This window comes from Mercenaria mercenaria, chromosome 13 (genome assembly GCF_021730395.1).
Source record: "Mercenaria mercenaria strain notata chromosome 13, MADL_Memer_1, whole genome shotgun sequence".
NCBI classification, from domain to species: domain Eukaryota; kingdom Metazoa; phylum Mollusca; class Bivalvia; order Venerida; family Veneridae; genus Mercenaria; species Mercenaria mercenaria.
Window position 1 is genome coordinate 29,435,488 of NC_069373.1, and position 25,521 is coordinate 29,461,008.

Sequence of the window (25,521 nt, forward strand, 5' to 3'; positions counted from 1 at the left end):
GAACGTCGGTCATCTACATTTCCATTGCTCAGACGTAGACGTACGGTCATCTACTTCTTCCATTGCTCAGACGAAGACGTACAGTCATCTTCTTTTTCCATTGCTCAGAAGAAGACGTACGGTCATCTACTTTTTCCATTGCTCAGACGAAGACGTACAGTCATCTTCTTTTTCCATTGCTCAGAAGAAGACGTACGGTCATCTCCTTTTTCCATTGCTCAGACGTAGACGTACGTTTCCATGGTAACTCTGTTTAGGTTGAATGTATAGATACAGAAATATACAGAAAGGCATGTGTAAAAGCTGAAAGAACCAGATCATAGCGTGAAAAGAAAACATACACATCCTATATGCTCCAAATCTGCTGTTTAACTTGGTAGATCTGAACGTCGTTCATTCATTTATTTCTTTGTGTGGACTTCGATGTATGTTTCTATGGTATCCCTGTTTATTTAAGACACAGTTAGGCATGTGAAAGAACATAATCAAATATAAATTATAGTAGTTCCTTCATCCATTATGTGTATGTATCTTTTTTTTATCCTAATACTAAAACACAACCCAGCTCGATCCCCGGCCGCTCGACTACTCTCAGTTCTTGATAGTATAATATAAGCAATGAGTAAAACTTTAACATCACAATAAGCATATTCTAAGTCGAAAAGGGGCCATAATTCAGTCAAAATACTTGATAGAGTTGCCTCCTCCTTTTTACAGACTGGGGTCATGATGGTAAACAAGTATGCAAAATATGAAAGCAATATCTCAATGGACTTTGAAAATATTTGGGGTGGTACGCAAACTTTAACATTTATTCTAAGTCGAAAAGGGGCAATAATTCAGTCAAAATGCATGATAGAGTTGCCTCCTCCTTTTTACAGACTGGGGTCATGATGGTAAACAAGTATGCAAAATATGAAAGCAATATCTCAATGGACTTTGAAAATATTTGGGGTGGTACGCAAACTTTAACATTTGTGTGACGCTCACGCTTACGCTAACGCTCACGCTCACGCTAACGCCGGGTCGAGTAGGATAGCTCCCCTATTCTTCGAATAGTCAAGCTAAAAATGAGTAAAAGCTGAATCTGCTTCCGTTAATACTAAACAGCAGCTTACTTTACAACATAAATTCTAGGTTATAAATAGTGTTGAAAGTTTGGATTGAATATGGCATGAAAATAATCTTCCACAACAAAGCACAATATGCAACACATTAATACCGAAAAAAGCTCCAACTCGACCAGGATATAATATCACATTGAAGTTCGCAGAACAGTAACCGGTATCAACAAACAGTATTTTATTTATTGCGAACTGAACAAGATAGTACTGCAAATATCGACATTGTGAAGTAAGTTCTTCTTGTACTCCAGATACAATTTTGAAACTAATTGCGTAAATGCCGACTTAAATGTTCAAGCAAATGGTTTCATTTTAGAGTCGACATAAAAGTTCAAGCAAATGGTCTCATTTTAGGGCCGACATAAAAGTTCAAACAAATGGTCTCATTTTAGAGCCGACATAAAAGTTCAAACAAATGGTCTCATTTTAGAGCCGACATAAAAGTTCAAACAAAAGGTCTCATTTTTAGAGCCAATTTTATAGCTTTTAAATGGTCAAGCTAGAACTCTCGAACTGTGTTTATACAAGCATTGTGAATTAAATCATTTATGAACTTCTATTACGATTTCGAAATTAATTGCGTATCATGCCTAAATAAAAGTTCAAACAAGTGGTTTAATTTTTAAAACCCCTCAACTGGCTTTTACCCGAGGTCTAGCTAGAACTTTCGATCTGTATATATAAAATCACTGCAGTATGCAAAACACTGCATATACCGGCAACGCTTTATAAATGTTATATGAACAAGAGCTGTCCGTAAGACAGCTAAGCTCGACTATTCGAAATATTGTCCCAGAAGCAGGAAAATATTACCCAAAAAGGTTAAATATCAAAAGAGTTTTAAGTTCAAAAGGGGGAATAATTTGACCAAAATGCATATCAGTTATGGGACTTGCTGCTATCAACTAGTTTTATAACCCCGAAGGCACATGTGAAGCTTCAATTCAATATCTGCATTAGTTTTGGAGATAGAAACTTGCATGTAAAACTTTAACCAGAATTTTCAAAGTCCTAAAGGGGGCATAATTTGCCCAAAATACATGCCAGAGTTATGGGACTTGATCCAGTAAGGTTAGTAATTGATCTAGAAAAAGGAAAAATAAGTTTCAAATCTATATGCCTTTTAGTAATAGCTGTATGTACTTGCACGCAAAACTTTAACCAGAATTTGCTAAGTCCAAAAGGGCACATAATTTGGCCAAAATGAAGGTCAGAGTTATGGGACTTGCTGCTATCAACTAGTTTTATAACCCCGAAGACACATGTGAAGTTTCAAATCAATATCTGCATTAGTTTTGGAGATAGTAACTTGCATGTAAAACTTTAACCAAAATTTTCTAAGTCTAAAAGTGGAAATAATTTGCTCAAAAAACATGTCAGAGTTATGGGACTTGACCCAGTGAGGTTGGTAATTGATCTAGAAAAAGAAAAAATAAGTTTCAAATCTATATGCCTTTTAGAAAAAGATGTATGTACTTGCACGCAAAAATTTAACCAGAATTTTCTAAGTCCAAAAGGGGGCATAATTTGGCCAAAATGAAGGTCAGAGTTATGGGACTTGCTGCTATCAACTAGATTTATAACCCCGAAGACACATGTGAAGTTTCAAATCAATATCTGCATTAGTTTTGGAGATGGTAACTTGCATGTAAAACTTTAACCAAAATTTTCTAAGTCTAAATGGGGGCATAATTTGCTTAAAATACATGTCAGAGTTATGGGTCTTGACCCAGTGAGGTTGGTAATTGATCTAGAAAAAGAAAAAATAAGTTTCAAATCTATATGCCTTTTAGAAATAGCTGTATGTACTTGCACGCAAAACTTTAACCAGAATTTTCTAAGTCCAAAAGGGGGCATAATTTGGCCAAAATGAAAGTCAGAGTTATGGGACTTGCTGCTATCAACTAGTTTTATAACCCCGAAGACACATGTGAAGTTTCAAATCAATATCTGCATTAGTTTTGGAGATAGTAACTTGCATGTAAAACTTTAACCAAAATTTTCTAAGTCCAAAAGGGGGCATAATTTGCTCAAAATACATGTCAGAGTTATGGGACTTGACCCAGAGAGGTTGGTAATTGACCTAGAAAAAGAAAAAATAAGTTTCAAAGCTATATGCCTTTAATTGATGGCTGTATGTACTTGCATGCAAAAACTTAACCAAGGTGTGACGCCGACGCCGACGCCAGGGTGAGTAGAATAGCTAGACTATTCTTCGAATAGTCGAGCTAATAAAAACACAAATATCAAACCAGTAGGTTATTATGATACAATTACAAAAATTAGATATACTTTGCCGACACCGGGCGAGTGCAATAGCTCTACTTTTTCTTCGAAAAGTCGAGCTAAAAAGTATTAAACTTGATTTTAAGTAAATATTCTCAAATTAATTCTGTCTTTTGATAGTAAACCGGAAGTATGTAAACCATACCAGGCGTCTCCTTCAGCACATTCATGGATGCCAGGTTAAAATGAGACTTGATCATGTTCCCATCTAAAAAAAAAAATCTTGTACAATAAATGATTTGACTGCGTTTGTTTCAGACGAAAGCTAATAAAGGCGGTAACTCCGTCATATCTATCCAGTATTGGAATAATCATAACTTAGGTCCCTGTAAGGAACGAATATCTGTATAAAACAAGTGTTTGAAAACTTTTAAAATTTTATTTTGACTCAAAATAGCAGTTTGAAATTAAATGATTCACTTATGTTATGCATAAATAAAGGTCAATTATAACTAAATCAATGCCAAAAACTCAAAGTCAACAAATACGGGTGAAACTCACAAATAACCTTGATATATGCATACTGTAAGTAAACCAATTAATTTTAAGCTGCAGTTTTAAGAATATTAAGGTACTTCCGCAAATTGAAATTAGAAATTCATGTGAAAAATCAGAATCCTCGAAACAGCTTTCGAAATGCAAGGACACAAAAAATATATGATAAAAGTTGAAAAGATATATCTGTAGGTAAACTTGCGAGCATGAAAGCTACTCTGAACCCTATCACCAAAGTGCTTTTGAAGAAAATGAGTGAACATTTTTGGTGCAAAATTTTGGTATCGTATGCAACCTAAATTGCTATAAAATATTTATTTTCAAATCAAAGAAATGCCAAAATAGTGCACACGAGCTTTACTTTTTCAAGAAAATGTCGTTAAAAAATCTAATGCGCAAAACACGTGCACAGTTTTTCTAAAATATTTCGCCGCCATGTTTATTTCATGCATTAAATATACGATTGTTCTTTTACCTCAGATTTCCTTACTGAAATATATATGTCTCCTTATTCACGGTTAGAGATATCCATTTAGTATAGTTTGCACTGTCCGATCACTTTAATCTGTTACCGATCCTTTACATTTAAAGAATAAACGCAATGTGTAATGATAGTTTTTCGCTTTACACACCTCTCTTGGACAAGAAAGTCGTTTCACTTAAATTTTGTAAGCATCCGCTGGCAAAATATTAATGAAAGATCGGCACTTTTTCTAAAATAAAGTTCAATTTCAATCATTTTCAAAAACTGGAAATATTGCACATTGTGTTGAATTTATAAATAAAACAAAAATCCCAAAAATAAACCATTTTAGAACTTTTCCGGGAACTATACGTTTCAGCCGAACAACGCATTTCAAGATGACACAAAACTGTTTTCTCTTTATAAACAATGTCAAAGTTCACCTGTGGGACATTGTTGGAAAGGTAAAAGTGCTTATTTGTTTCAGTTTTATGTCCTGTAGAAAACAATCAACTTTCAACTGTAAATGCGTATATGTTCTATAATTATTCCAATATCAAAAACCGTCCGATCTTTTCCGTGAGAAATAAAACGAAGCAATTTTAACTATTTAACAGCTGCATTTGAACGCTTTTGTTCACTGTATTTTCACACCGCAAATGAAGGTCACTCTAAATTCAAGATGGCGGAAGTACCTTAATGTAAATTCGTCAGTTTTCCTACACACAATCTGTTATAGATCAAAAAATCTATAAAATCTGTTAACCACTTTCCTAGTCCCATTTAAATGAAGAAATGAGGAAATAAAGAACGACAGAAAAAGAAAGAAAACAGAAATGAAAGCAGAGGAAGAAAAAAGAACATATACCAATTTTTGACGTGTTCTTTTGAAAATCCCTGCTGACGCCAACAATAACAATACATTTAGTCACAAAAGTCAACTGAGAAGTGAACTGAGCATACATAGTGCCCCGGGAATAACGTGTTGATTAATTCACAAAGGGTGAGTGAATTGTGTAAGATCTTGTGTCAAACATGTTTTGTACGAGTTCAATACAGTTACCGGGTCATTGCACCGCACCGTTGTTCTGTGTTGCAATATAACCTTCCTAAAAGACAATGTTAATTTTTTTATGTTCCATCTTTTGTGGAGAAAGTTCATACAAATACCGGTTTAACTCCATGGCTGTATCTCATATGGCGATACCTTTGACCTGTGCTGGTTGTGCCTTGTTTCAGGTAGTGACACGCAGCCAAATGACACTTGTACAATATCTAGATGGTACAGTAACTGGTCCACTTCTCTATTCTTCCGGGTTTTATTTCTATCATACCCCCTGTAACTTTGGGAATGGACCTGTTGTACGTTGTTGAATTCTAAAATCAATATCGCCTCGCCCCTCCTCATTCCACCTCTACCCCCGTGCGCTAAATTCTTTCCAAACAAGAATTGCTCCAGAATGAGACACCCGCCACCAATGCCTGGTAGGGAAAACTTCGATACTGGCTAGATCTTAGGGCCTTGGAACATAAAAAACAGCGGAAAATAAAACCGAAAACCGCTTCCGAACATCTGTATGACTCTCTCACGAGTACACCAGATTTTTTTTTCGCCGTGGCGATACAACGACAAACGTCGTAATGACCCCTTCCGAACGTCGCCCCGACAAATGTAACCTCGCTGAATGTCGCCCCGCCAAAAGGCCGCCCCGCCGGACGTCGTCCCAACAATCGTTGCCCCGCCGAAAGGCCGCCAACAAACGTCATCCCGACAACCGTCGCCCCGCCGAACGTCATCCCGCCAAACGCCAACATTGTTATTTACTAGGATATGTAATATAAGGCTGCTGCATTCTTGGGGCATGACTTATCCGTTGAGATCTTTGACTTTTGTTTTTCGTACGTAACCTGTACAATTTGATATTGTGGTAAAAAGCTGTCTGAATGTTGTTATGGTGTAGGGATAACGCATATTTTTTCATGTTATAACACCTGCAGAATCTCGAAAGATTTGTTGGTGCACAAGCCCGTTAGTGCAAGGATGCCAACTTGAAGATGTCAGGACACGAAATGAACATGCGTTAACGTTATTCTAGCCTTAAACTTGTAAAAAGTAATAACTTAATTAGATCTATATGCCCCACAACGTTATTGAATTTACATGAAATGCGCGGGATCGCCTGCCTTGTTTTTTTTTTCACATTGAGTCATTTACTTTTGAATTATCTTTTTTTGTGGCAATAATACGTTTAAGTAAAGGTGTTTTAAAAGTACGTCAGAGCGTGTGCCTCTCTGTTAACACACGTTTTTTTCTCCTGTTAAAACACCACCGAAAAATGATAATAACAGCAGTTTTATCTATATCTAAAGTTAACGACATATTACATCGTAGGCACAGCATGTTTTCTCGTATGCACGGCATCTCATCTCGTGAGCTCGGCATCTTATCATGTGTGCACGACATCTTATCTCGTGCGCTCGACATCTTATCTTGAGCGCACGACATCTTATCTCGAGCTCATGACATTTTATCTCGAGCGCTCGACGATACCAATTCAAATGCCATTTCAACTAGCACCGTTGTTTATAAGTATGTATCACTGTATGCAAGAAACAAATACCCGACCCAGCCAATAAGGAATGAGACAGATATGCTGGAGGTCGTGTAAAAATAGATCGAGTGACAGCATACTTAATGGTCTTGGCTATTCCAGCATAATGCTACATTCATTTCAAGTGAAATCCTACTGAGTTGGTTTGGGCAAATATGAAAGAAAAACATCTGACATGCGTCATAAATGAGAAGAAAAAAACACATAAAGTATGGGCCTCAAAATCCAGCTCATAACATAAAATGTACAAACACTACCATTCACATCCGCTCCGACCTTGACTTTTGGATCGGACCAGGTGGACGTTATAGCGAGTGTTGTCCCCAACCCGACTCGGGTGGCCGCCATTTCGGGAAAACTCATTTGGGAAAAAACCCGGAGTGAAGTGTGAGGCGGGGATTGCCTAAAATGCTTACAGCAGTTAATAGGAGGACCCTACGGGACCCTTACATTGGGACGGGACCGGATTGACGTTGTAGAGGGTGACGGTCTATGGGGATAGCATGGCGGCTACTCCGGGAAAACTCTTGTTTACTCGTGAGCGGGTCTCAAACTTAGTCTGAGGCCGTTTATGGAAATTTTCACATTTTGCAATTTTGGCACCTCCAGCTCGGCCCCAGACCTTGATTTCTGGATTGGACCGGGTGGCCGTTGTAGAGGGAGTTGTCCCCCAACCGGCACGGGTGGCCGCCATTCCGGGAAATCTCTTGTTTCACTTATCAAGAAAAAAGATACAAGCTGGTGAAACAACCCCCTAAAACAGCTTCCAAGCTCCTCCCCCAATATAACATGAAACCAACCATATCTGGGCATTATCGCGGAAGAATCCAATAGAATTAAATGTAAAAAGAACAACTGAATGCGCACGAGACACCGACCACATCTGGGCACTTTTCTCGGCGTATTATCGTTGAAGAAGCACTTGGCGTAACACTTAGCAACAGAACAAGTGTTTGGCAATGTCCGTAAAAGAATTGACCAGGAGTAATTTTGTAACAAAAAATGAATATCAGTTAACTGCTCTTACTGCTGCTACTGCTGTACTGCTAACTTCACGCCGATTCAATGTTTAACTGCTGTAACTGCTGGTAATTACAGCAGTTAACTGCTGCAACTGCTAGCTGTAACTGCTGTAACTGCTGCAACTGCTAACTGCCAACTTCCTACCGGTCTCATATCTTGGACGCTGTGATTAAGCAGTTCTCATAGTATAACAAGGGGTAAGGTATAACATGTACAGCATTGTTGTTTTTTTTCTACCAGTGTCTCAGCAATTAAACCTTTAAATGGTCTAGTGCTTTAGTGTTTATTTTCTAGATTTTATCACTATGTCTTGTCATTTATGGGAGTATTAACATGTAAAATACATGAAGTCTTTTATATTTCGTATATGCATAAGCCCACATTGTATTTTATGTTTTATGACTTATCTTTATAGATTGATGTACAAAGAAGGGACTTAAAAATAAAGTTTCTTTCAACTAGTGAACTTAAAAGTATTAACAGATCTCGAACAGTATTGTGAAAACGTATAGTTAAAATATAAATTCTGATTGACTCGCTATATTCCTATGCCTAAATTCACTGTAGAAAACATTTGATCCTACAACATACGTTTTCTTCGATGGTATAGTGTTAGAGCGTCCGCTTTGAGTGCGGAAGGTCGTTAGTTCGATTCCTGGCCGCGTCATACCAAAGACGTGAAAAATGGTACCAGTATCTCCTTTGCTTTGCGCTCAGCATTCAAAGGGAAACTGGCTCCTATTCTCTCATACCCTCATGGCGATTGATTCTATCAGGAATGAGGTGTCGAGAGTGATAAATATAAATTGTAGAACTTGCTTCACAATTGACCTAAAATAAATTAGTATAAACTATACTTTTTCTTTTCTGATTTTTTGTCAAAGTTTGCATTATGAAAATATCACAAGTTCATATGAATACATAACGAATATAGATCTAGTAGCATGTTATAACTTCAATGTAGGCGCATTTCACATTAGTATAAATATATAGGAGTACATATAAGTGTATAGCAATATGAGGTATCAACTCTTATATCACACCATGATAAAAATATGAAATGATGGAAAAAATTAATTGACGATTTGAAACATACTTATTTTTATTTGTACTTCTATACCTATGACAAGGATTTCACATGCATGAATACCAGAAATAAGTTTATTCAAGTTATTTCAGCCGCGAATTCAATGGTCTATTTCCATGCACCAAAAAAATCGAAAGCAACTTTTCGTCAAAGTTTTTAATCGAAATCTTGATCATCGAATAGGAAACGTTTTAACTGAGAAATGCTCGCACTTAACATTTTGTTCAGAAAGTTACCGCTTTTTATTTTTGGAACTTTACTGCTGCTTTACGAGGAAAAGCTAGTGAAGAGCTGTAACTTTGTAAGGAATTGTGAGAGTTGTCAGGTGAAAAGTGAAAACATATATATGGATTTACGGGACTCGAGTACAATGTGAAAAATAATATATATTTAGCTTTTTCGGGACTCCATCCGCTACACTTTGACTACGTTCGAAGTAGTTATTGGCTACTGATGTCAGAAATAGCAAGTATACATTATATGCCATGGTGATGCCAGAGAAGTGTCAAAGGTCAGGCAGACTATGATTGCCAAATATTAGTATGTTTGTTCTCCGGTAGAGTAAAGTTTCATCTAATTCCACCTTAATTTCTCAAACCCGATGTGAAAACTAATGTAATGTGAGCCTTGATTTTTGTTGATGCTTCTTTTTTCTTCTGTCTATTATAATAGTTTAAAGACGCAACTACTTGGTTCTATCGTAAACTGATTTCTAAATAGACAGTTTTAAAAACACGCGATGTAGCATTATTTCCTAAGCTCAAGGTGTAAAATATGATTTCTAATTAGATGGTTTTATGAAATTGCGATGTAGATATATTTCACCAAGCTCAAAGTGTAAAATGATTTCTAATTAGATGGCTTTATAAAAATGCGATGTAGAATTATTTTACGGTTTTTGCCGCCAAATTCAACCCTTCAACATTCAATATATATATAATTATAACTATACCCTTTAATACATATCAACATAAAAACTGCAAAAAGGTCGATGTCACAGCTCCATTTTGGAACCATTTTATTCTTTTATCACCAAGACATAGTTTTATGATATACTACTACTTATCGACTATATGGTTTAACTTCCTAAGCTGACGTGGAAAAAATGAAATCATACAGTTCAAAGTAATTTTATTGCGAGAACATTTTTTATTCTCACACAGATGGTCCTACCAATATAGTCATTATCAATATATGATCAAGTTACTTAACTGATTTACACTTATCACAATCGCCATTTAGTTGCATCCCTGATTGACAATTATGGAGAGGATTGTTTTTTACTTAAGCCGTCTGGAAATTTTAGGTAGTAAATTTTTCTTTTAGACATCTAGAAATATTTCTCTGCACCTTGGTCTTGGTCAAAGTCCAAATGACATAAACATTCTGTTCTTCTGAAAAAATGAGAAATCCTGCTTTGTTGAAACAAATTAAAGACATTATAGAAACAACTGTATGTCGAAGACAGAACTTTAGCGTAAATAAAATGCAATGTCTAAACCATGCACAAAATCTGTGAAATACCAGAATGATTTCACTCTCCAAAATCTAAAAATGGTGTTTAATCCCATTTATCCGTAACATTATATAAAAGCTAATATATATTAATTTTGATTATTACCAGTATTCATCGACAATTAAGATTCCCAACACAAATTTTCAAACTAGTATAAGTAGTAGTACAAGGTCACATTACTTTAATATTGATGTAATTCTGTGGTGACTAAATTATGTGAAAAAGAAAAAAACTTTTTGTTTTCGTCAATTTATATTACATTTACGTTATGGCAAAGACTTTTACTCTTAGATGGGTCTAGCTATGTGTAAGCTCTGTATGCACTGTCTATTTTATATGGAACACACCAGGAATAATGTTATGTGTATTAGAACCACAGCTGAGCCGAGGTTAAGCATGTTAACTATGTCTAAAACATTTGTATAGTAAACAACCAGTGGTTGTTTGTTCTTAGGAACTGTAAACTATGCATTTTCCAAACAAGATGGATTAAAATTTATTTTAGTATAAATATATATATCGGAATGGTAGATTTACCATAGCATAAAATATTTGCATAAACAGCTAGATAGGGAAATGAATACACATGATAAAACATCGACCGTTTTCTATAATCATGATGATTTTTGAAGGGAGATAAAATCTGACTTGAACGACGTGTATAGGACATAACTTGTTTTCCCTTTATATCGATATTTTAACTTCCGCGTTCCAAAGTCCAATTTTCTGAAAAAAAATTTACAATTGCTGAAACGCAGGTAAGAATTTAAAAAGTAATGATAATAATAATTGTTTCAGAATTTATAAACTATCTTCAATAAAATTGTCGTCACTTGAAAGAATATAAACAGCTATTGATTAATATTTTTATTGCTTGCTTACTTTGCCTGTCACAACAAATATGTTCCGTGACCTTGCATGTAAACATTTCTGTATCCTAAACATGCATAAATGGAATGATTTGCATTAGTTAATCAAGTGAAAAATGGTGTATGTAATATTTTTAGAAAGTGATGGAGGTACCAGGGAAATTAGCTGCATTTTCCGAACAAGACTCGAACTTGATATGCCTTCCATGTGATAGAGATGGTTTGAGGGAATCAGTATATGGATTTTGCCAGGACTGCCAAGAACACCTGTGTGAATCATGTTACAAGCACCACAAAAGGCCAAGGCCGTTGAGGAATCATGTCCTTTTTGGCAGAGACGAAATGCCAAGGAGCCAAACAATTGATACTGTGAGACCCGATGACAAAACGGATTTTTGTGCAAATCATAAAGATAAAACGTTGGAGTTTTACTGTAACAAACACAGGAAAATTGCATGTTATGTCTGTGTTACTCTGGGACACAAGCTGTGTGAGGTAGACTACATTCCTGATATATCAGGAAGTGTATCTGATGAGTTTAGAAATTTGATGACAGAAATGGAATGTTTGGTAAACAAATGTAAAACCGACATTGAAAATGCTAAAATGGCTACATATTAGATAGACCTGAACTATAGGAAAGTTGCTGAAGATATCAAGCGTTTTAGGAAAGATATAAATGATTGTTTAGATCAAATGGAAATTGAGATAACTAGAAAAGTGGAAGATCTTGTAAACATAGCAAAACTTAAACAAGAGAATGTTGACGTAGCCTGCGGAGAAAAAGTCGAAGAAGTCAATTGTTCGCAGTTGAATCTGACCTCCCTGAATGAAGAAAATAAGCAGAACCAACTTTTTATTGAAATGAAGAATGTTGAGGACCGTCTGTCTACACTGACAAGTAAGAAAAGGCAAGTACTCGAGGACAATAAAACAGATGGAGATGTTGAATTTACCCGAAACCAAAAGATAATTGAACTACTCAAGACTGAGAACAACTTTGGAATTCTGTCTGCCTCTGGAAAACCTTCAGCGGATAAAGCAATATGTGTACAATACAAAGGTACAGTCAACATTAAGTCTTCATCTGATAAGGAGGAATGCAACGTCGCTGCTATAGTTATGATTTCTCCATCGAAAATGATTTTCGCTGACAAAAACAACAAAGTATCAAACTTATTGATGTAGAAAATGATGCATTAGTATCAGAAATAACGCTCTCTTCAGGGCCGCATGATGCAATAAGTTTTCCGCAAAATAAACTTGCTGTAGCTTTAAATAATGAAAAGTGTATCCAGATCTTGTCTGTTACTAGCACTGGTATGTCTTTTGATCGACGTTTAGATGTTGGAGAATATTGTCGTGGTGTAGCTTATTGTCAAGATAAGCTCGTTGTCGCGTGTAATTATAATCCCGGGAAGGTGATTATTCTGAATCTTGCCGGAAATATTCTGCTCGAATTTGATTCTACTGCTTTGTTTAAAGGGTTTTTAAAGACTGCTGTCAGCAGAGACGAAAAATTAATATATGTATCTGCTTATGATATTGGAAGGAGTAGGTGCATTAAAATTGACTGGCAGGGAAATATTATCAATGTTTTCAACGAACCAGGATATAAGGCGCCCTTCGGAATCCAGGAGCTAGAAGATGGCACCTTACTGGTGTGTTACAGAAACAGTGACAATATTGTTAGACTATCCGGGAGCTGCAAGAAATGTGAAATGAAAGGATTTGAGGAAGCAGATCTTTTTCATCCGGCAGCTGTAGCATATTGTGATAGAGATCACACATTGCATGTCAGCTGTGCATCAGAGAAAGAAAAAATAGTGAGTGATAACATAAAAGTGTTCAACGTTAAATGGATTAAGTGTTAAGAAATGGTGCATGTCGATGTATTTCGATCACATTAGATTCATTTGACGTAATATGTACTGCAAGAAAAGACAATTTTGTATTGTATGGAGTATGAAAATGTTGAATACATGTATAATATATCTTCATTGCAACATTAGTTATGTCACACAATGTATCCTGGTATTTTCTAATAAAGGACTAGCGTTTTATATGCATATTACCAACTATAAAATACTGTTTCACAGTACTAGTAAAGGAAAACGTCCTTTCGAAGCATGAGGTATAAAACTATATACAGATGCTACACATTTATTTATTAGATAAAAAGTATCTCATTTAAGGCCTTATGACGACGAATATTTCTTATTTAGCATGTTTTATCATCAGATGATACATGCGTTATACATTATTTGTCTTTCATTGATAAGGAAACAAACAGCTGAGAAGTGTTTTAAGTTTCCCATTGCAGCAGTATTACACTGAACACAAAATGTTATTAATGATGGCGTACTAGGTATACAACCAGAAAGTGACATGGATTTTTTTCTTTTACAGTGTGATATATTTTCTTATCTAGGTTCATACCTGTTATTACGTTTTAAGAAGAATGATAATTGTATTACTGAATATTTAGGGATTTAAGTTAAAAGACATAAATAACAAATTACATTTTCTACACTACTCATATATAAGGTAAAATGTCTCATTTAAGGCCTTATGTACCTTCATATTTCTATTTGGCATATGTTGTTATCATTAAACAAAACACCTGACAAATGTTTTAAATGTCCCGTTGCACTTAAGAGAAATAAATTAAATATGACCCATTTCAACATTAATGAAATTACATTTTTTGTTGTTTTCTAAGCCGGATATACTTTCGTATCAACTTGCATGCTTTAACCGTCGCAGCAATAAATTTTAGAAATGCTTCACTTCCAAACTTAAACAGATTGACAATTTTTCTCAACTGTCCCATTCAAAATGCTATATAGCTCAATACTTAAAAGCTCATAATGCCTTTGTGGCTGCCACATTTTCCGTTATGAACATAAAATACATTAATTTCCCTTTAAATCCTATTTCTGATAATTACTTTCTTTAACATTTGTCAAAGGTTTGAATATTGCTTAATATACTAGAATGTTTTATTGAATCTATTGTTTTTATTACCTCCATTCATGACTCTAACTATATAGCAGTTCATATGCAATATTAAGTATAGTGCTTTTTGTAAGTATTCATAACATCTATTTGGAAAGCTGTTTCTTCTGTTTTAAAGATAAAAATTTAAAGCATTATGTACCTTTAAGGAAAATCGCATATAGATAACGTATAATCCAAAGGAGAAATGGATAAGTTCGGTATGAGATTGGGAAGTTATTTTACTGATGCTAAATTCAAATGACAGCTTAATACAGTAGGTAGGTTAAACTGCATTCCAATTTGATTTTGTTCCTATGAAATACCGGCAAGCCATGCATTTTCTCTATTGAATAAAATATCGAAACGGTACGTTATATCTTCAACTTAGGCGCATTTCACCTAACTATGTATGTAGGAGTACATGTAAGTGTTGCTGTTAATAATATGAGGCTTGAATTATTTTGGAAAGGTACACAACAGTGAGGCTATAACTATTGTGTACCAGTCCAGTTGAATTAAATATAGTACTCAACAAAGGTAAACATTACTTTTTATTTTACACCATGATAACTGAAACATTAAATGATGGGAAAAAAATGACGATTTGAAACGTACTCAGTTGTATTCCTTCTGCAATACTTATGTGTGCGTTATATGCCAGGGTTTTCACATGCATGAATACCAGAAACAAAATTCATTTAATCCTATAATATATAAAATTAAATTTAAAATTCAGAAATAAAATTTCAGTCACAAATTCAATGATTTACTTCCAGCATTAAAAAAAATCGAAAACAATTTTTCGTCCTAGTTTTTAATCGAAATTTTGATCACCGAATAGGAAACGTTTTAACTGAGAAGTGCTCGCACTTAGACCTTTACATTTTGTTCAGAAATAAGAAAGTTACCACTGTTTTTGAAACTTTACTGCTGCTTTAAGAGGAAAAGCTAGAGAAGAGCTGTAACTTTGTAAGGGATTGTGAGAGTTGTCAGTCGAAAAATGAAAACATATATATGGATTTACGGGACTCGAGTACGATGTGAAAAAATATATAAAGCTTTTTCGGGAATCTATATACATCCAGCGACTACGTTCGAAGTAGTTGTTGGCTAATGATGCCAGAAATAGAAAGTATATAGTATATACCATGGTGATGCCAGAGAAGTGTCAATGGTCAGGGAGACCATAAAAATATATCCAAATATAAGGGTTTTTTCTCCAGTAGAGTAAAGTTTCACCTAATTCCATTTTAATTTCTCAAACCCGATGTGCAAACAAATGTACTGTGTGCCTTGCTTTTTGCTGATGCTTCTATTTTCTTCTGTGTACTATAATAATTTTAAGACGCAACTACTTGGTTCCATCGTAATCTGATTTCTAAATAGACAGTTTTCAAGGGACAGGACGTGAAGTGGTTGCACACTTGGTTCAAGCGAGCGAAATAGTTGCAAACTTACAAAATGGCGGATATTTTCTGAAATCATCGCGTGTTCGCTTGTTTTTTATCAGGTAAGTGGGTTTCTATGGTATTTTGAACTCTATGGATATGTGCATGCATCAGTTCTATTTCTACGTCACACTCGGTTTTGCGTTTCAGCGTTGTAGATTTCGAATTCTCGAAGTTATTGAAGTCATAAAATTGTCATGTCCATGTTTTGATATTTGAATTGCGTCGTTTCTTGCCCTTTTTTACATTCTTATGTTCAAACGAGCCTGTTTTGGGACCATTAAACGAGACAAAACAACTAATTGTGAAGAATTCTATAAACGTTTGACTCTGCATGTTTTCGGGATAGTGCTATACCCAAATAAGTCTTGTTCAAGCTCTTTTTTGTTGCAAACTTGTTCTTTAAGCAATTTCTGTTGCAAACTATTTCTGAAAAAATAGTGTCCAACTAACAGAAAATGTTTATTGTGCAACTCGTGTGCATTTCTTTTCTGTTTAGGGTCGTACATTTTCATAGCATCAAATGGCCCTTTGATATTTTAATATAACTGTTGATAAAAAACCTTATCATGTTTTCATGAAACCTGGTAGGATTAGGGTTAGTGTTCCTACATAACTTGAACATCTTCCCTGTTTATAGATTCAGCTGTCTAAATTGCAAGCAGAAATAAAATAAACTTTCGGAGACATTGTCCATAGCTACATTTTGTCTTTTCGATCTTGTCCAGCTATACGCACTATACAGACAACGACTTTAACACGCAGTTGTTTTCTTTCAGATCTTTTCAGGTCTAGATGCTATGAACATCAGACGCTATTATGACCCGAGTCTCGGAGAGCATGAACATGAATCTTGATTGGTTGAACAAACTACGTTATCACGTATATCAGAAATAACCGTTAGGTAAGTGTTATTGGTATCAAAGACAATATATAAAATTTTGTAAGCCTATTCTTATTTTCTATTCCTATTCTGAACCAACAATTTTAGCAACCTAAAGTCAGATACATTTTTTGCGTAATATTATAGTACACACAAGCAATGTTGGTTACCAACCAGTAATAAAAAGTAAATTAATTGCAGTGCCATAATACAGAAGACATACTTGTATTGCTACAGAAATGAATGGCAAGGGCAAATATTGAAATGCCGTTTACTTGCAAAATTTATTTTAATTGTTAGAAACAAAACAAAAGCGTCAAGTGCAACAGTGTATAATGTTGTATGTTCAGTTCTTTATATTATATTAATTTTGCATGACATTGCAATATATTACACAAATTACCAGTGTTATTTTTTATTGCAGAGATCACGAGTTTAACCGAAGGAAAGGAAGCATACCAAAGCATGGAACCTTAAGAAAATTGAATAATTTACCAAGAGGTGTTCGACCAGTTAAGTCCCATTACAGAGTTGACGAGTCCACTAAAACTACATTTTGAGCGAACTCGCAAATTAAAATACAGCGCAACACTTACGCTGTATACAGTGGATTGAAATTGATAAACTATAATAAGAAAATGTTCGGCTGTGATTAAATCCATCTTCTCTGAAAATGAACAGACATAATGATGATGTTTTCTGTTGATTGCCACTACACATTTAAATGACAACTCTACTGTTTGCAATTTTGTCTTAATAAAGTTGCTTGTGTCCAAGATTACAACCACTGCACCTGGGACCTTCAAACTTCACATGCTGATAGTACTTATTGAGTACACGACCCCTACTGATTTTGGTGGTCACCAGGATAAAGGTCAAGGTCACAGGGGCCAATGTTAACTTTTTGCATGAATGCAATTTACTAGCAAACCACTGCACCCAGGACCTTCAAACTTCACCTGCTGATAGTACGTATTGAGTACATGACCCCTACTGTCGTTGGGGTCACCATGTTAAAGGTCAAGGTCACAGGGGCCAATGTTAACTTCTGCATGAAGGCATTTAGCGAAGAGCTTCAAATTCACATGTATAACTTATGATACAGGCCTGACTTGAAGTCACCACGTAGCACCAGCAACCTTCCCAACATTACACATGGCGTTAATATCGTAAACTTAAATTTTCCGAGCGTACACGCCCCTAATTGAGTAACTTTAAGGTTCCTGCAGGTCCAAGGTTACAAGTGATACACCTAGGTTACAAACGATGTCAAACAGGCGCTGCGGGGGTCATTTTGTCACCATTAAGACAGCTTCTTTGAGTTTGATAACCGTGCAATACTATGTGGTTTCTTGGTCCTTTTTTCACAAAGTTATGTTGTGGTAGTCCTTTTTCCTTTTCTGTGATTTAAAACCCAATTCAAGCATTTTCCACACTGACAAATTAATACGCCACGGATGGATAAAATGATGGGAAGGTCAATAATGTTTTCTGTACACTGTAATAAGAGATTAAAATTTTAATCTCAGATATATGAATATTGAACAAGTCCTGGTCTACGATGGTATATCAATTATCTTTGTTATATGATACACAGTACGTATGTCTTATAAATTAAAGACGATGAACGGTTTATGTTTTCACGAACATAGATATGAATAGCCCATAGGTCCGTAAGGGCATTTTACTGTTGTATCTTGCCAGCACTCAATAGCCTTGTTTCGTATTATGATCATGTTATGTCGACACAAGATTGCGCAGGTGGATAAACAACTACTATAACTTCTAATAAGTTCAAAACATTTTGCATCATATCTTAAGACTGGGATATATATTTGCACACTAAATCTAGAAATAAAACATAACGTATGCATTTATGTCATAATGTTATTACATCACTGTTGTATATAAATGTGTTGTTTGTTTTTTTTCCTATCAAAATTACATGTACTAATATTTTACGAAAAACAGTTTTTATGAACAAATTATGTATCCTGGTAGTTTGTTGTCTCATGCGACGACAAATGACGTTGAAGCACAAACCGTGAACGGGATTTCTTTTCGCAAATACAACATTCCAGAGGAGAGTTCCCATCGCTGTCTCAGTCTTGCGTTTTTGCCTGAAAAATAAATTGAACAAGAAATACAATACTGTAGATTTCAGATCGATTGAAATTAAAACATAAGTTTGCTATATATTTGTTCGATTATAATATTTATTTTATGTAAAATATCTTTAACACATTTTCTGTCAATTATAAATAAAGGTCAATGGAGATGAGAACTTAGAATTGGGACTAAGAATTGAGACGAGAACTTGTCAGATTACCCAGTTTGCATTAAGTAATTTCTTGGGCAAGATACACACAAGGCTAGTGCACACCATAGCAAAACATCGACCATATTATTTCACTGATCTTCCAAACTCACAAAAAGCTAAAAATAAGTCTCGTTTTGTGCCCAAGCGTCGTTATACGTGATTAGAAATAGAATTATGAAATTTCGCGCTATCTGCTACAATTTTGAGGAAATTTATGATTTGCCTCTTCAACCAGTTACACAATAAACATTCTCTGTTAGTTGGACACTTTTTTTTTTCAGAAAAAGGTTGCAACAGAAATTGCTTAAAGTACAAGTTTGAAAAAAAATTGCTTGAACAAGATTAATTTGGGTATAGCACTATCCCGAAAACATGCAGAGCCAAACGGTTATAGAATTCTTCACAATTAGTTGTTTTGTCTCGTTTAATGGCCCCCAAACAGGCTAGTTTGATCATTAGAATGTAAAAAAGGGCAAGAAACGACGCAATTAAAATATCAAAACATGGACATGACAATTTTATAACTTCAATAACTTCGAGAATTCGAAATCTACAACGCTGAAACGCAAAACCGAGTGTGACGTAGAAATAGAACTGATGCATGCACATATCCATAGAGTTCAAAATACCATAGAAACCCACTTACCTGATAAAAAAAAATAAGCGAACACGCGATGATTTCAGAAAATATCCGCCATTTTGTAAGTTTGCAACTATTTCGCTCGCTTGAACCAAGTGTGCAACCACTTCACGTCCTGCCCCTTGGTTTTAAAAGTATGCGATGTAGAATTATTGCCTAAGCTCAAAGTGTAAAATGATTTCTAATTAGAATTATTTCTCTGCCTTAATCATAAACAAGCTTACGCTTTTTTACGCCAAAATTCAACCCTTCAATATATAACTATATCCTATATTAACATAAAAACTACAAAAAGGCCGATGTCACAGCTGCATATGGTACCATTTTATTCTTTTATCACCAAGACTAAGTTTTACGCTATACTACTTATCGTATATGGTTATCTTCCTAAACTGACGTGGGAAATATGAAATCATAAAGTTCAAAAGACTTTTATTGCGAGAACATTTTTATTCTCGCACAGCTGGTCCTACCAATACAGTCATTATCAATCTATGATCAAGTTATTTGACTGATTTATACTTGTAACAATCGCCATTTAGTTGAATCACTGACTGACCATTTTAGATTGACTTAATTTTTTTACTAATGCTGTCTGGAAATTTCGGGTAGTAAATTTTTCTTTAGACATCTAGACATTTTTCTCTGCACTTTGGTTTTGGTCAAAGTCCAATCTGTTTTTCTGAAGAAAAAAGAGAAAGCCTATTTTGTTGAAACAAATTAAATTCACTTAAATTCACTTAAATTAAAACTCTATTTATAGAAACAAATGTATGTCGAAAGCTTATATATATATGATTATAACCATTATTCATCGACAATTAAGATTCTCAACACAAATTTTCAAATTAGTATAAGTAGCTATACAAAGCCACATTACTTTGATGTTGATTTAATTCTGTGGTGAAAGGAAAAATACTGTTTTCGGTCAATTTATAAGTGTATTTGAACCACAACTGAGCCGAGGTACGTATGTTAAGCATGCTAACCATGTCTAAAAATTTTGTGCAGAAAAAAGGGGTTTGTTGTTCTAATGAACAGTAAACTTAATGCATTTTCCTAACAAGATGGATTAATAATTTATCAGAATGGTAGATTTACCATAGCATAATAAAATATTTGCATGAACAGCTAGGCCGGCAGGTAAATGAATATACATGATAAAAACATTGACCGTTTTATATAATTACGATACATTTTAAAGGGAGATAAAATATCTGACTTGGACGACGTGTATAGGACTTACTTTTTTCCCTTTATACTGATATTTTAACTTCCGCGTTCCAAAGTCCAATTTTCTGAAATAAATTTACAATTGCTGAAACGCAGGTAAGAATTTAATTAATAATGACAATAATAATTGTTTCAGAATTTATAAACTATCTTCAATAAAACTGTCGTCGCTTGAAAGAATATAAACAGCTATTAATTAATATTTTTATTACTTACTTTGCCTGTCACAACAAATATGTTCCGTGACCTTGCATGTAAACATGTCTGTATCCTAAACATGCATGAATGGAATGACTTCTATTTGTTAATCAAGTGAAAAATGGTGTATGTTATATTTTTAGAAAGTGATGGAGGTACCAGGGAAATTAGCTGCATCTTCCGAACAAGACTCGAACTTGATATGCCTTCCTTGTGATAGAGATGGTCTGAGGGAATCAGTGTATGGATTTTGCCAGGACTGCCAAGAACACCTGTGTGAAACATGTTACAAGCACCACAAAAGGTCAAGGCCTTCGAGGAATCATGTCCTTCTTGGCAGAGACGAAATGCCAAGGAGCCAAACAATTGATACTGTGAGACCCGATGACAAAACGGATTTTTGTGCAAGTCATAAAGACATAAAGATAAAATGTTGGAGTTTTACTGTAACAAAAACAGGAAGGTTGCATGCTATGTCTGTGCTACTCTGGAACACAAACTGTGTGAGGTAGACTACATTCCTGATATATCAGGAGGTGTGTCTGATGATTTAAGAAATTTGATGGCAGAAATGGAATGTTTGGTAAACAAATGTAAAACCAACATTGAGAATGCTAAAATGGCTACACATCAGATAGACCTGAACTATAGGAAAGTGGCTGAAGATATCAAGCGTTTTAGGAAAGAAATAAATGATTGTTTAGATCAAATGGAAATTGAGATAACTAGAAAAGTTGAAGCTCTTGTAAACACAGCAAAACTTAAACAAGAAAATGTTAATGTAGCTTGTGGAGAAATAGTCGAAGAAATGAATTGTTCGCAGTTGAATCTGAACTCTTTGAGTGAAGAAAATAAGCAGAACCATCTATTTATTGAAATGAAGAATGTTGAGGACCACCTGTCTATACTGACATGTAAGGAAAGGCAAGAACTCGAGGACAATAAAACAGAAGGAGATGTTGAATTTACCCGAAACAAGAAGATGATTGAACTACTCAAGACAGAGAAAAACTTTGGAAGTGTATCTGTATATGGAAAACCTTCAGCGGATAAAGCAATATGTGTACAATACAAAGGTACAATCAGTGTTAAAGAATGTGCCGTCACTGCTCTAGTTATGATTTCTCCATCGAAAATGATCGTCGCTGACTACAACAACAAATGTATCAAACTTATTAACGTTGAAAAAGGTACATTGATATCGGAAATAACCCTCTCCTCAGGACCGCATGATGCAATAAGTCTACCACAAAATAAACTTGCTGTAGCTCTGAATAATGAAAAGTGTATCCAGATTGTGTCTGTTACTAGCACTGGTATGTCTTTTTGTGGACGTATAGATGTTAGAGAATTATGTCATGGTGTAGCTTATTGTCAAGATAAGCTCATCGTCGCATGTAATTACGATCCCGGGAAGGTGATTATTCTGAATTTTGCCGGAAAGATTCTGAACGTTTTCGATTCTCCTGGTTTGTTTTTTGGACCCGAAAAGATTGCTGTCAGCAAAGACGAGAGATTCCTGTATGTATCTGATTATTTTTCCGTCAATAGTAAATGCATTAAAATGGACTGGCAGGGAAATACTATCAACGTTTTCGACGAGCCGGGACATAAAACACCCTACGGAATCCAGGAGTTAGAAGATGGCACCTTTCTGGTATGTTACAGAGACAGTGACACTATCGTTAGACTATCAGGTAGCTGCAAGAAATGTGAAATGGAAGGAGTTGAAAAAGCAATCGGCGTGAAGTTGGCAGTACAGCAGTAGCAGCAGTAGCAGCAGTTAACTGCTGCTACTGCCAGCAGTAGGAGCAGTTAACTGCTACTGCTGCTACTGCCAGCAGTAGGAGCAGTTAACTGCTGCCACTGCCAGCAGTTACATCAGTTAACTGCTGCTACTGCCATCAGTTACAACAGTTAAATGTTAGTACTATCACAAGTGAAGATGAAGTGCTGCTACTGCGAGCAGTTACAACAGTTAACTGCTGCTACTGCGAGCAGTTACAACAGTTAAATTGCTTGTACTACCACAAGTGAAGTGCTGGCATGAGTTAATGTTCAGTTTTAAAGTTAGCGATGCTTTACGCTTTTTATAAAGGAACGGTATATAATTTGGATAGTGTGTGCATATACAATGCTACTGTCAGCAGTTACAACATTGGTTAACTGCTGGTACTGCCAGCAGTTACAACGGTTAAATGCTTGTACTACCACAAGTGAAGATGATCAAGCGAAGTGCTGCTACTGCCAGCATATACAGTTAACTGATGCTGTTGCCAGCAGTTAGAACAGTTAAATGTTTGTACTTACAGAAGTGAAGTGCTGCTATTGGCATGAGTTACTTTTCAATTATAAAGTTAGTGATGCTTTATACTTTTTATAAAGGAACGGTCTATAATTTAGATAGTGTTTGCATATACAATATAGCAGTATAGATTTATTTTGTATAATAATTAATTTTAGCAAGAAAAGGATGAACCGCCTAAATAGCTGTGATAGTATGGTAGGTATAAGCATTGCTTAAATATCCATCTGTATTTTTATCTATATAAATTTTCATTTTTAACATAATATTATGCAAAGCCATAACAGATCGGAAGTGTACGGTGGCACAGAGGTGACAAAGATGTTTTTTTTTATTAATACGTGCGCACGTAATAACTAATACGTGCGCACGTACTAGTACAAAAAACATCATCGCACATATTATAAAAAACATCTTCGTACGTATAAAGTAATACGTGCGCACGTACTAGTACAAAAAACATTATCGCACATACTATAAATAAACATCTTCGTACGTTTAAAGTAATACGTGCGCACGTACTGGTACAAAAAACGTCATCGCACATACTATAAAAAACATCTTAGTACGTATAAAGTAATACGTGCGTACGTACTAGTATAAAAAACATCGTCGTACGTATAAAGTAATACGCGCGCACGTAAAGGTTTTACGTGCGCACGTATTAGTTTATGCGTAGGTAGATATTTTTTATAAACTAGTACATGCGCACGTAAAATCTTTTACGTGCGCACGTATTACTTCATACGTACGAAGATTTTTTTTTATAGTATGTGCGATGATGTTTTTTCTACTAGTACGTACGAAGATTTTTTTTTATAGTATGTGCGATGATGTTTTTTTTTTTATACTAGTACGTGCGCACGTATTAATATAAAAAACATTTATGTCACGTCTGTGCCACCGTAGAAGTGTAATGCGTATTTTAGTATTTTTTACAAGTAAGTACAAAATATTTTATATAATGCACAATGTATGAGATGCATGCATGCGCAAATAGAATTAGTTATTATTTTGCCTAGAAAAAAATTGTACTGTGTACTCTGACGAATTAGCTGGCGAGACTTACCGATAATGAAAATTATGCATGATTTTTTTTTGTGTTAAGATGAAATTTATTGTACATAACAAGAAAAATGGAAAACATACAAGTGAAAGAATGAATTTTATCGCACATAAAAGGTTCCTAAAAATGAATTGATAGAGTACAGAGTCCCAACCGCTAACGTGACAATACTACAGGCAACCACAACACCATTTTATTTAGACAGGAAGGGAACATAATAAAACACGCGAGAGACGATCCCATAAATTGAACTTTCAAATGTCAAATCAGTTTATAGTACAGTGTATTTAACTCCAACTTTTGGCCTTAACTATGATGTAATTACCTCCCCAGATTGCATCGTAAGAAACTGAACGTAGAAAATCTCGCGCTTTTATAAATAGGAAGGGATGGTTTCGAATTAGGCCCGGGCACGTTTTCTGAATAAAATGAGTACATGTATTTTATAGGCATTTATATTCAAATAGTTATTTTCAACGATAAAGGAAGTAAAAATACAAACAACAGTAACAGTTTGAAGGAAGTTGCTGTGTGCTAAAATCGAATTACCCAGCTCCTGACTAAAAATAGAATTGCGAGTTAGATCATGCAAAACAGGAAAGGGCAGTCATCCATCAATGTATTCATCCATGTACATTGTACAGATTAAAATCATGACATTTAAATAAGACAGAAGTTTGGGCACCCCCAGCCCCGCCCCAGACCTTGACTTTTGGATCGGACCGGGTGGCCGTTGTAGAGGGGGTCGTCCCCCACCCGGCACGGGTGGCCGCCATTCGGGGAAAACTCTTGTTTGGGAGGAACCCGGGGTGAGGTGTGAGGCGGGGGTGGCCTAAAATGCTTACAGCAGTTAATAGGAGGACCCTACGGGACCTTGACTTTGGGACGGGACCGGGTGGCCGTTGCAGAGGGTGACGGTGTATGGGGGGCCAGCATAGCTGCTACCCCGGGAA

The 25,521-nt window shown here is 35.4% G+C and overlaps 1 protein-coding gene across 1 annotated transcript; it reads left to right on the forward strand.

Annotated features, from left to right (window-relative positions):
• Positions 1-20,987: 20,987 nt before the first annotated feature.
• LOC123529384 (uncharacterized) lies at positions 20,988-23,637 on the forward strand. Its single transcript, XM_045309697.2, has 2 exons — positions 20,988-21,095; positions 21,341-23,637. The coding sequence occupies exon 2, from the start codon at positions 21,628-21,630 to the stop codon at positions 22,963-22,965; it is 1,338 nt and encodes a 445-aa protein (XP_045165632.2). The 5' UTR covers positions 20,988-21,095; positions 21,341-21,627; the 3' UTR covers positions 22,966-23,637.
• The last annotated feature ends 1,884 nt before the right edge of the window (positions 23,638-25,521 follow it).